Source organism: Penicillium arizonense (assembly GCF_001773325.1).
Source record: "Penicillium arizonense strain CBS 141311 chromosome Unknown PENARI_contig028, whole genome shotgun sequence".
NCBI lineage: Eukaryota > Fungi > Ascomycota > Eurotiomycetes > Eurotiales > Aspergillaceae > Penicillium > Penicillium arizonense.
In genome coordinates this window covers 30,691-43,176 of record NW_019173305.1, presented here as the reverse complement: position 1 = coordinate 43,176, position 12,486 = coordinate 30,691, and the positions used below count along the sequence as shown (strand labels likewise).

General features: G+C 52.9%; 3 protein-coding genes across 3 annotated transcripts; all 3 read left to right on the top strand.

Annotated features, from left to right (window-relative positions):
• Window positions 1–652: 652 nt before the first annotated feature.
• On the top strand, window positions 653–3,319 carry PENARI_c028G02674 (uncharacterized protein; the record flags this gene model as incomplete). Its single annotated transcript, XM_022636176.1, has 1 exon — window positions 653–3,319. The coding sequence occupies one exon, from the start codon at window positions 653–655 to the stop codon at window positions 3,317–3,319; it is 2,667 nt and encodes an 888-aa protein (XP_022483950.1).
• Window positions 3,320–3,771: 452 nt separating this feature from the next.
• On the top strand, window positions 3,772–7,029 carry PENARI_c028G08485 (uncharacterized protein; the record flags this gene model as incomplete). The annotated part of the gene is made up of 1 exon (XM_022636222.1): window positions 3,772–7,029. One exon carries the CDS (start codon window positions 3,772–3,774, stop codon window positions 7,027–7,029), a length of 3,258 nt encoding a protein of 1,085 aa, XP_022483937.1.
• Window positions 7,030–8,207: 1,178 nt separating this feature from the next.
• On the top strand, window positions 8,208–11,562 carry kgd1 (alpha-ketoglutarate dehydrogenase KGD1; the record flags this gene model as incomplete). The annotated part of the gene is made up of 3 exons (XM_022636161.1): window positions 8,208–8,429; window positions 8,548–10,592; window positions 10,650–11,562. The coding sequence occupies 3 exons, from the start codon at window positions 8,208–8,210 to the stop codon at window positions 11,560–11,562; spliced, it is 3,180 nt and encodes a 1,059-aa protein (XP_022483918.1).
• Window positions 11,563–12,486: the final 924 nt, after the last annotated feature.

Sequence of the window (12,486 nt, the reverse complement as noted above, 5' to 3'; positions counted from 1 at the left end):
TACCCTTGAAAGCCTATCTCACAATAGAGTTATATTAAAGTGTGCGGATTGCTTCCACGGGCCACAATCATGCTTAACCGTCCTCCCCAGAATTTTCTGATTCGTCAAATGCGAGCTGTAATGATGTAGTCAAAGCAGGCTTTGCGATATCATTTTAGGGTTTGATTGGTTCGGGATCGAGGGTGTGGTCAGACCAATCCCCCTGGTGTTGCATATTGGGAATTGCATATGGGAAGCGTTTGCCTGTGTAAATGCATCCAGGTCGCGTGCAGGCAGTAAGATTAGTTTTGGCTTTATATTCAGGGATGTTCGCCAGTTGTATAGATCGAATATCTATAAGTTAATGCCAAGACTCTCCATGGTGGAGAGAAGACCGAGACAGACACGCTGAGGCCCCTTAAGTGGCTTAGTCTGTTTGATTCCTTGTTTTTAACATTCCAATTATTGTGTGTACGACGGTCAAACTTCCAAAATTAGAGTCGGCCCAGACCTTAAACCTGAGAGACATTTCCTTACCCGGCTTCCCATGTTTTCGCCTCTCTCGTATCCCCTTTCTTTTTTCTTCTTTGTCTTGCATCCCTGGTATTCTTGATCGTGGTTTCGCCCAATCCGAACTGGTCTGGATGGATAGCCGGTGACCAAATCTTTTATCATGGCGTACAACGCCGTCGCTCAGATCGACCACGAGGTGGCTTCGAACTCATCCGCTTCTGCATCACGCAGCCCCTCGCCTGCTCATGGTCATGCATTTGAGCAGCTCCCGCTTGACACTGATCACATCGGAGGAGGAAGCCACCTAGAAATCGCGAAAACCACCGACAACTCCAGCTTTGGCCCTTTGGGTTCTATGATCCGTTCCATGACTTCTACCAGCTACGATGTGGTGGAGGACGATGACTATGACGCCGATCCTTCCCCCGAGCGATCCAACAGCCTCCGCCGCATTCCTCCGCTCGATACGGCTGTCGCGCAACATTCCTCCCCCGAACCGCCGCTCCGCAGTGCATGCAGCGACATTTCCGTGCCTCTCAGCCACCCTACCCCGGATCTTCAGTCGATACAAGGTGCTTACATTGGAAATGTAGAGCGCTTGGAGCAAAGTGCGGAGCGGCTGAGCTCGAGCTCAGCGGGCATCGGCAGCGAGATCCGTCGAATGGACCTGGCGCAGAAGAAGCGCTCATGCAGTTCCGCGTCAAATTCCATAAATCTCCGGAATGGTGCATTCTCACCGACGGGCACTATTTCCTCCGCTCATGGGTCGAATGTGTCCCCTGCGCGTCAGCGCTCCATATCGGGGTCTCGTCTGGCGCGGCTCTCTGAGCCCGATGACGGTGAACCTGCACACGAGGTGGACGAATTTCCCTCGCTGCCTAGGCTTCCTCCTCCACAACCCCTTTTCTACCCTCAAAGTGACTATCACCACGACCAATATGCTCCGCAACAAGTCCCCGCAGAGCTGGAGCGACGCGCCTCGGTCGCATCCAACGACACCTACCAACAGGCCCGCACACTGTTCACCGATTTCGATGGCGTCCATTTCACACCATTGGATAGGGCCGAGTCTATGCGCCAGGTCCCCTTAAACCATCCGCCTTTGGCCAGGAATCCGGACTCATACAAACAGCCGCAAGCGGGAGAGAATATGGTTTATTATCCAGCCCCTGTCCCGCGTATGCTGAACCTCCCACCCAAATTATCGCGCAAGACCAATACAGCACACGACAAACGGCGTGCGGAGGTTGCTGCCGCCATCGTCGCTCAGGATCGAAAGTCGACTGCGGTAGTACCCGGCGCTGACAAGGACAAACCAAACGACGAGCAACCCGACAAACGCCAAACGAAAGTGCCGCCTCACCTCCGTGCGAGCGTGTTCTTTGATCAGCCCAGCACGTCCCTGCAAGTAGAGGTCAAGCAGCAGTCCGCTGTCGCGACGCTGGAGAGCATTCTCGACGCTTCCGCAAATGCACCAGTGTCAGCTTTTACTGATCACCCCTACGCTGGTAATATTGGCTCAAACGTCTACGCGAAATCCAAGCGAAAGACTCTTTTCAAGGACTTGACTGGGCGGAAAGCAAACCGCCTCTCACGGAACACCATGGGTCAGCCTCTTAGCACCAACAATGCGGATGAGCAGGGTGATGCACTTACCATGGGCCATGGGTCACAGGCTGGACACGATTCCGACAGAGCCCATGATGAACACGACGATTCGCGATCAGAGGCGACTGACTCTGAAAGTGGCGAGCAGTCTACGGAGGGTGAGGGTGAAGAAGAGGACGACGAAGATGAAGAGGAGCTTGACTATGTTGGCCCACCAAATACCCTTATCGCTGAACTCGAGTTGCGAAAACATGAGCTGGCACACCGACGCCGCACCGCGGTCCCCATGCCTTACCATGGCATGCAAACCACTCTGCTCGAAATGGACGAAATGGCCCAAAAGCAGAGTGACAAACGGCGGCAGCGTCCCGTCGCACTGGCCTGGGAAGGCCGCGATGAAGATGAAGATGTTCCCCTGGCTATGCTGTACCCCGAAAGGCCAAACCCGGACGACGAGGATCGACCACTTGGCTTGATGGAGAAGCGGCAACAGGAGGAAAATGAACCTCTGAGCTCACGTCGAGCTAGGCTACGGGGTGAACCCATCCCGCAGCCGGAGAGACGCCCTGCTACGGTGTACGGAGCCGAGAAAGTCTACACCGCTGAACCACCTGAGCCTGCTGCTGAGAGTGGTGATGAGCTCGAGACTGAAACTCTGGCCGAGCGGCTCCAACGACTGAAGGGACACAACCGCTCGGAAAGCAAGTTCGCCAGCGATTTAATGGCAGAAATTGATACTCGGGCTGGCATTGCTGCCAAAGAAACTCCAGCTGATCCGGAGAACAATGAGGAGGAGACTCTTGCGCAGCGACGTAGTCGACTCCAAAAGGAGGGCGGTGCCCAACCTGGGCCGACAAAGGACCCGCGCGTACGCCGGAGCATGGCTGCTCTTACGCAGGGTCGTCCAGCCCAACTCCACCGGTATTCATCCCATGATATTCTAAATCAGCGACCTGGCATGTCTCAGTACGGCAATCGGATGTCCATGCAGCAGTTCCCACCAAGCACGGGGTATGGGATTCCCCAAGCCTACCCGATGGCTCAGCAATACGGATATCCCAAGTCCCACGCCGGCTATCCCACCCAACATACCATGAGTATGAATGGGATGGGATATGCCATGCCTCAAGGGTGTGGACCTACCGTGAACATGGCTGGACAGCCAATTGACCCTGCCCAGGTCTCTGTGATTGATCGTTGGAGGCAAAGCATCCGCTGAAATGCGGCATTCAAGCACTTCGATTTCTGCCTATTTGCATAGCATATTGAGCGTTTTTGATTTTGAAGGATATCCAACTAGAATATTATGTACAATTTAGTTAAGGCATGTTAGTGATCCAATTCAAATGTAGTCGAGTATGTGACGTGATATTGGAGATGGGTCCAGGCGCGCAGGACACGAGGCAGCTTGAGATAGTGTAACCTAAAATTAGTTACTTGCATCTTCCTCAATTCCTCGTAATTTTAAGCATCATTCCAGCGTCACTTCGAGCCAGCCTATTAGCTATTAGCTCTGCTTGAAGCTCAAAGTGGGTTCTGCACGCCCCACGGTCCTGTCAGTGGTATGTGAGAGGACTCTCTGTCGACACCCCTCAGCAGGAAAGACTGCAATGGACCATCACGCCCCCTTATAATCCTCACGGCTCAACCTGGCGTGGGGGCTTAAGCACCATGCCGCCGTCTACTGTCTTCTCATACTGGCGCCGCGATCACCGGCGCTCGATCATATCACCCGCTTTACCAGCGAGCTCACCTTCCAAAGGGGCGAATGGCAGTCCGATCAGCAGTCCTCCTCAGCTCCCAGAAATTCCAGATACCCCGACCCTCACCACGTCCTTCGGTTACCCCTCACAGGATGCCCCTTCCTCGATCGAGTCGCCGCTGGACATCGATGCGTCCAAGCTAACCATCACCTCGTCGGCCGCGCCGCTATCTTCCTCCCTCACTCTTGCCGTTCCGTCGCCGTCATACGATAGGGAGAACCGTCCTCACTCGAGCCCCGGGGAATGGGAAGGAGAAACCTTCACGTCGCAAGCGAATGATTCCCAAGTGTCTGTTTCGGGTCTCCGGTCTGATCAAGGAGATGGGGAGTCGAACTCCAAATCAAACTCGCCATTCCGTCGGTCCTTTGGAAAGCAGAAACGATCGCCAACTGCCGCTCCGGGGTCGAGCCATTTTCGATTCAGGACGTCGCCCGATGACTCGCCGGCTGATAAACAAACCGTGCCGCAGAAAGATAAAGATTTCAGGGTGGAGGGAGGCGCGGCTCTTCGCCGTATTGGGGATCGAGATCGGGATGTGCCCGTGGAGAGTACCAATGCCCACCACAAGTCTGGCAAGGCGATGCTTCATCTTTTAAATCCTATGTCTCTTCTTGCGCGTCGGCGCTCGTCGCAGATCGTTAGTTCGAGGGCAGAGGAACCTAGGCTCAATAATCGGAACGTGCCTGCCATGCCGGATGATTATGATCCTCGAATTCGTGGGAATATTGTTCATGATTTCTCAGCTCCACGACCTCGCAGAAATGTCTCTGCACAGCAAGATGGGGTTATTTCCAATCTGCAGGAACCGTCTCCTTCTCATATTCCTAAGGGTGGTCGCTGGAATGACCAGACAAAACGACACAGTGATCATTCACCTGTGTTTAAAGAGCATTTTGAGGATCAGAATGTGCTACAGGTCGAGAACAAGGGATACCTTCAGTCTTCGCTATTGACGAACCAATCTCAGATTGGATATGAAAAGTCAGTACCGGCCTTTGCTAGGAACTTGCCTTCTCATTTGCCTGAAGAAATCAATGAGCCTGTGGAACAGCCAGAACAAGAAGCCCCAGAGCCTCCTCCAAGTCCACCAAAGGCAGACCCTCCCAAGGAATCCCAATATCAAGGGACAGCCGACGAAGATACGATTCCAAATGTGCCATTCAACCCTTCCGGTCTACCAAGACATCTTAAGAGCAATGCCTCGCGATTTAGCTTTGATATGAGCGGAGTGGAATCCTCCGTGCAAGAAAAGCTACTGGAAGAAAAGCATAAAGCGAAAGAAGCTGCTCGCAAGGTCGAAGATGGATACTTTGATGACTTCGATGAGGACTTCGATAACGATATGCTGGACGACTTGGATGGCCTGGAAGAAAAGATCCCGGGAGTCAATGTCGATGCAGACGATGATGATTTCGATGATCTACCTCTTTCTCGCAACATCAATGGAGAGCTCAAGTCTTGGGCTATTGCGGAATTGTCGCCGGTGGTGGCAAGCCCTGTCACTTCTGCACCGCCTGGTGTTACGGACAATTCTGGTTATGTCTCTAGCCAGTATGAGGCTACACCGACTGAGACTCACTGTGCTCAACCACAGTCCCAGGAGCAACCACTTCCCGTGGCTAGCAGCATTGTTCCTGCTGCCAATCCTCAGGTTCCCGCTGCCAGTACTCAACAACCGCCGACCCTCGATGAGGATGATCTTTACTTTGATGATGGAGAATTTGGAGACCTCAACAACAATGACCAAGACGGGGGATTCGATGAATCTATATTTGATGATGAGACAAGCCATCTATATGAGAGAAAGCCGGTGGCACCTCCAGCAGTCAATCCTCAAATCCCCGCCGCCAACAATCAATTACCGCCAATCCTCGACGAGGATGATCTTTACTTCGATGATGGAGAATTTGGTGATCTTAATATTAACGACCAAGACGGAGGATTCGATGAATCAATATTCGATGATGTAACCAGTCATCTATACGAACGAAAGCCTGTGGCACCGCCGCCAGCGGAAACCACGGTACCAGGCGACGACTCGTCCCTGGACAAAGAAAGCACTGCGGCAGATACTGGGGACCAGGGTCTCAAGCACATGCCCAGCGTGGCCAGTGATTACCGGGTGACAGGCTCGGTCAAGCGTGGTCCTCTTGGAGAGCCAATACCTAATATGGGCCCTGCTCGGGCCCATGGTGGTGTGCTGACCGAACAAAACTTGGATATCCTGCATAATGCCTTGGCTTTTGCGGCCAACGAAGCCGCACACAACAGTCGTCTTGACCGGACTGTCAGCATGAGTGAAAGATCTCAAGGTCAAGACAGTATAGCCCACACAGCACAGACAGTAGACACGCAACCGGGTCTAGTATCTGACGACAGCCGTCTCAGTCAGGGTGCTGACGCCATGGCTTTTGAAGACGTCTTCGACGATGATCTAATTTACGATGACACGGACGACGCATATTTCGACGATGCAATAGTAGCCGCGGCCAACGCAGAAGCCCTCGAGAATGACGACGAGGGCTTCTACGGCCAAGAATTTGGCTTCTACGCACAAGCAGATAGCACCTGCAACTCCGAACTGACGAATGGTGGATACTTTGGCCCGCGACGGGTCGAAGGCGTCAGCCGCAGTCACAGCAGCCGGGGCAAATTCCAAGAGCCTAGCCTCACCCCTATCACCGAAAGAAGTGAGTGGAGCACCCGCAACTCTATGATCTCGCTCAAGGCCCACGGAACAACATCCAACCCATCCCAAGCAAGCCCCGGATTAGCACAGCTCGTCGACATGGGCAATATCGACGACGAGCTCTCTCTAAGCGCGCTGATGAAACTGCGACGCGGCGCTTGGGGTGGAAGCAATGGTAGCCTGCGAAGCAGTGCGGGCAGCCCACCACCCCCGCATCCGATATCCTCCCCTCACCGGGGCAGTTTTACTGGTGCCTCTGAAGCAAGTCCAATCCCGTTCAGTCCTGATGAGGGTCCGGCGAGTGCTGTTGGGTTTTGCCATGATGATTGTCATAGTCATCCCCGAACTGCTTCCCCGCTGGCTCTAGCTGGTCGACCTACCGATCCCCCGGTCAGTGGAATCACCGGACCGGCAGTGTTTGCAGAAGACGCGGAAGAAGTTCCGATCAGCGGTACTCAGCGGCTTAATGTTTTGTGATTGCCCCTACAGCATTTTCCTGCTTAGATATACATTTACTTGTACTTCTCATGCATATGTCCCTCCCGCATTGTTATGTTCCTTCACGATTTCATGAATCTCTAGCGTCTGTCACCGTCTTTTTTCGCCTTCTCCGTCTTCCCCGTGTTTTTATTTGCACTTATTTTGACTTTGCGGCATATAGCAGTGGTAGATGTTAATAATAATTGAGATATACCTAGGTAATACCAAACAGTATAAAAGAGGGGATATAGCTTCGACTCACGAGTATATACATAAACCAACGTCACTCATACTTCTTCTGCAGGGTGAGGCCTTGGCTGTCCGATTTCATAAGGGCAGTTGGAGTCAGACTGTGAATATGGGAAGTGCTATGCGGACACAAGAGACACTATGCTAGCCTACACAATTTATAAGATTTTATCTTTCCTACAATAGCTAATAAATCCACCCCACACGTCGTCAAGATTTGCTTAAGAGCGACATATCTTAGGATCTAACAGACTATAGTTAGACTAGCTATTTTAATTCCACTGTCCCTATTACTGGATTTGATCACCTCGATAGTACATAAGGGAATAACAACGATACATTCACCATGTCATTCTATTGTAGCATCTCAGATGGATAACTAGGTATAGTACTCTGTAGTGTAATGTGTAATAGAAATGCCTCGTAGTGCAATTGGGCCGAAAACACCCGCAACCCGAGACACCTTAGCCGGGAACTGTGGCGCAGGGGCGACTCATCGGCTGGCTCGGGCTGACTAAGACGCACCAGCCTCACCCTGCCGTGAGAACCGTCATTCTCGGCAGCTGTCTCTCTTCTCTCTGACTTTCTGCTTCTTTCGCATCGTCATTCTCCCCTCTATATTTTCCCAATTAGAGAGTTTTTGCTCTCTGATGAGTTCCGATTGCTTACAGGTGCTACGGCAATACTAGTCGACACCTGTTGTGTTAATTTGTACGTGTACTTGTTCATCCTTTCCTCCGTATTCCGGTTTCCTCGGCAGAGGTCAAACACCCTGGCAGTTATGTCGGCTGACACTATTATCTATAGCGCGTCTCACTTAGACGTCTAATTTGACTTACAGGGTCTCAATCTCCAGTCTTAATCTCCTTTCCTCTTCTCGATTCTTCCAACTTCATTGGATCCCTCGATCCACGAAAAATCCCGCAATGTTTAGAAACACTGCTTTGAAGGCCACCCACAGCGGTATGCTGCGTGGTGCGACCTCCCCAGCATGCCGCCGCTCCTTCCACCTCGCCTCGAGCGCTCGCAGCGCATCAAAAAGCTCCGGCTTCAGCATGAGCGCCCGTCGCCCTCTCGCTGTTGTCGACCGTGCTTTCAACGGTGCCAGATACTATGCCGCCCCCGCGGAAAGTACAACTCAGGGAGTGGTAAGCAACAATAACCGTGACGATCGCTCGCGATTCGACAATGGTCCCCGATTCGGGGAATTCGAGAAATGGGACATTCAACTAACGAGACGGTGCAATTTTGCTCTTACGCGGATAGGACCCCAACGATTCCTTCCTCTCTGGCAACACCGCCAACTATGTCGATGAAATGTACCTGGCATGGAAGAACGACCCTTCCAGTGTCCACATCTCGTGGCAGACCTATTTCAAGAACATGGAAGAGGGTAACATGCCCATCTCTCAGGCGTTCACTCCTCCTCCCACCCTCGTCCCCACCCCTACCGGAGGTGTCCCTCAAGATATGCCCGGTGAGGGTCTCTCCGCTGGCGTTGACGTGACAAACCACTTGAAGGTTCAGTTGTTGGTGCGCGCTTACCAGGCCCGTGGTCACCACAAGGCTAAGATCGACCCTCTCGGTATCCGCGGAGAGGCAGAGGCCTTTGGCTACGACAAGCCGAAGGAGCTCGAGCTTGATCACTATGGTTTCACCGAGCGTGACCTGGACCAGGAGTTTGCTCTTGGACCCGGTATCCTACCCCGTTTCGCCACCGACGGCCGCAAGAAGATGACTCTGCGCGAGATCATTGACGCCTGCGAAAAGATCTACTGCGGTTCTTACGGTGTTGAATACATTCACATTCCTGACCGCAAACCCTGCGAGTGGATTCGTGACCGCTTCGAGATCCCTCAGCCTTACAACTACTCCGTTGACGACAAGCGCCGCATCCTTGACCGTCTGATCTGGAGTTCCAGCTTCGAGGCCTTCCTCGCCACCAAGTTCCCTAACGACAAGCGTTTCGGTCTTGAGGGTTGCGAGACCCTGGTCCCTGGTATGAAGGCGCTGATCGACCGTAGTGTCGACTACGGCATCAAGGACATTGTCATTGGTATGCCTCACCGTGGACGTCTCAACGTCCTGTCCAACGTTGTCCGCAAGCCCAACGAGTCAATCTTCAGTGAGTTCGCTGGCTCCACTGAGCCTTCCGATGAGGGTTCTGGTGATGTCAAGTACCACTTGGGTATGAACTTCGAGCGTCCCACTCCCTCCGGTAAGCGGGTGCAGCTGTCTCTGGTTGCCAACCCCTCCCATCTAGAGGCTGAGGACCCCGTTGTGCTCGGCAAGACCCGTGCCATCCAGCACTACAACAACGACGAGACCAACTACGACTCCGCCATGGGTGTTCTGCTCCACGGTGATGCTGCCTTTGCTGGTCAGGGTGTTGTCTACGAGACCATGGGATTCCACTCTCTTCCCGCTTACTCCACTGGTGGTACCATCCACCTTGTCGTGAACAACCAGATCGGTTTCACCACTGATCCTCGTTACTCTCGTTCCACCCCCTACTGTTCGGACATCGCCAAGTCCATCGATGCTCCCGTCTTCCACGTGAACGCCGATGATGTCGAGGCTGTCAACTACGTCTGCCAGGTCGCTGCTGACTGGCGTGCCGAGTTCAAGCGCGACGTTGTCATTGACATGGTCTGCTACCGTAAGCAGGGTCACAACGAGACTGACCAGCCCTCGTTCACCCAGCCTCTGATGTACAAGCGCATTGCCGAGCAGAAGGCTCAGCTTGACAAGTACATTGAGAAGCTCATTGCTGAAGGCAGCTTCACCAAGGAGGACATCGACGAGCACAAGAAGTGGGTCTGGGGCATGCTCGGCGACAGCTTCGACCGCAGCAAGGACTACCAGCCCACCAGCAAGGAGTGGCTGACTTCCGCGTGGAACAACTTCAAGACTCCCAAGGAGCTGGCTACCGAGGTCCTGCCTCACCTGCCTACCGCTGTTAACCAGAAGACTCTTGCTCATATCGCTGACAAGGTCAGCGGCAGCGGTGTCCCCGAGGGATTCACCCTCCACCGCAACCTCAAGCGTATCTTGAGCAACCGCAAGAAGACCGTCGATGAGGGTAAGAACATCGACTGGGCTACTGCTGAGGCTCTTGCCTTCGGTTCGCTTGTCGACGAGGGCTACCACGTCCGTGTTTCCGGTCAGGATGTTGAGCGTGGTACCTTCTCTCAGCGTCACGCCGTCCTGCACGACCAGGATGCCGAGGGCACTTACACTCCCCTGCAGCACATCAGTGACAAGCAGGGTAGCTTCGTCATCTCCAACTCCTCTCTCAGCGAGTTCGGCGTGTAAGTTTTAAAATTGTGCAGTACTTCTAATGGGATAGATGCTGACCTTTTGTCTAGTCTCGGTTTCGAGTACGGTTACTCTCTCACCTCCCCCAACGCCCTTGTGATGTGGGAGGCTCAGTTCGGTGACTTTGCCAACAACGCTCAGTGTATTATTGATCAGTTCATCGCCTCCGGTGAAACCAAGTGGCTGCAGCGTTCCGGCCTGGTTGTCTCCCTGCCTCACGGTTACGATGGCCAGGGCCCTGAGCACTCTTCCGGTCGTATGGAGCGCTGGTTGCAGCTTTGCAACGAGGAGCCCCGCGTCTTCCCTTCGGCTGACAAGCTCGACCGCCAACACCAGGACTGCAACATGCAGATTGTCAACATGACCACTCCTGCCAACCTGTTCCACATCCTCCGTCGCCAGATCCACCGCCAGTTCCGTAAGCCTCTGGTCATCTTCTTCTCTAAGGCTCTGCTGCGTCACCCCATTGCCCGTTCCGACATTGAGGCCCTGACCGGTGACTCTCACTTCCAGTGGATCATTCCCGAAGAGGGCCACGGTACCTCCGTTGACGAGCCCGAGAAGATCGAGCGCGTTGTTCTCTGCTCTGGCCAGGTCTACGCTGCTCTTATCAAGCACCGTGAGGCCAACGGTATCCGCAACACTGCTATCACCCGTGTTGAGCAGCTGCACCCCTTCCCCTGGGCTCAGCTGAAGGAGAACCTTGACAGCTACCCCAACGCCAAGGACATCGTCTGGTGTCAGGAGGAGCCCCTCAATGCAGGTGCCTGGTCCTACGCCCAGCCCCGTATCGAGAGCCTGCTCAACGCCACCGAGCACCACAACCGCCGCCACGTCCTGTACGCTGGCCGCACTGGTTCCGCCTCCGTCGCCACCGGTCTCAAGGCCGTTCACTTGAAGGAGGAGGAGGACTTCCTGGCGGATGCTTTCTCCATCCATCAGGAACACCTGAAGGGCGAGTAAACGCCTTTCCCTTCTTTGCGATCTAGTTTGAACTCTAGAAAGTTGAAAGTGTTCGGACACTGTCACCTGTGTTGAGTTTGGTTTCCTATCTCATCGGTTCTTATAGGAGCTAGCGTCTGTTTACTTTGTACCACCTTATCTTTTCATTATTGTATCGATTTACTTTGTTTTCTCGATGGTGTATACGCCGTGTCTTGGATTTGCTGTATCGGGCCACTCTTGGTTTCTCACACGGGATCCCGGTCTATCCTAAAATCTAAGTTATATGTAAAATAAAGGCACTAGTTGGTTTACGCGGAGCCCTGCTCGTTTTTCCTAGGATTGATTTCGCATTTAGACTCCCACCTTGTTCTCAAGAACTACAGTATAGTGCGTAGGTAGACGTATATGCTTTTTGAAAAGAGAGAGGCTGAATGCTAGTCCTCCGAAGAACCTAGGGGCTGTGCTAGTATATAGTGCTCGGTCATTACTATTCGCTAGCGGTAACTAGTCGGACCTTAATTCGGTAGCAATATAAAATCATAGTGGCGGGCGCGTATGCATTCCCATTCCTTCTGCGCTGGGTATTATCGCCGATTTCTTTGTCGAGAAAGACAGTCTAATCGCTGTGACTCTCTTTAGGGCCTTGTTGGGATTGAATTCTCACTTGACCTGATCACAGGGGGCTTTTTGACGGCAGCTCTCGGTTGGAGATACGTCTTCTACATTCCTATATCTGTCGCTGACATGATATTCTTGCTTGCTTGTGTCACTTCCCCGAACAGTAAGCGTGTATTTATAATATTTGTTACCCGATTAGGTACCTAGGGTTTTTATTAGGTCACCTAGAATAACCTAAAACATATCTTAGGTCCGAGGTTAGGACCCAAAACCCAACCCAAAACTGGTCCGGGTCCAATTGGGTCGTGTAGAAGCCTAATTGTA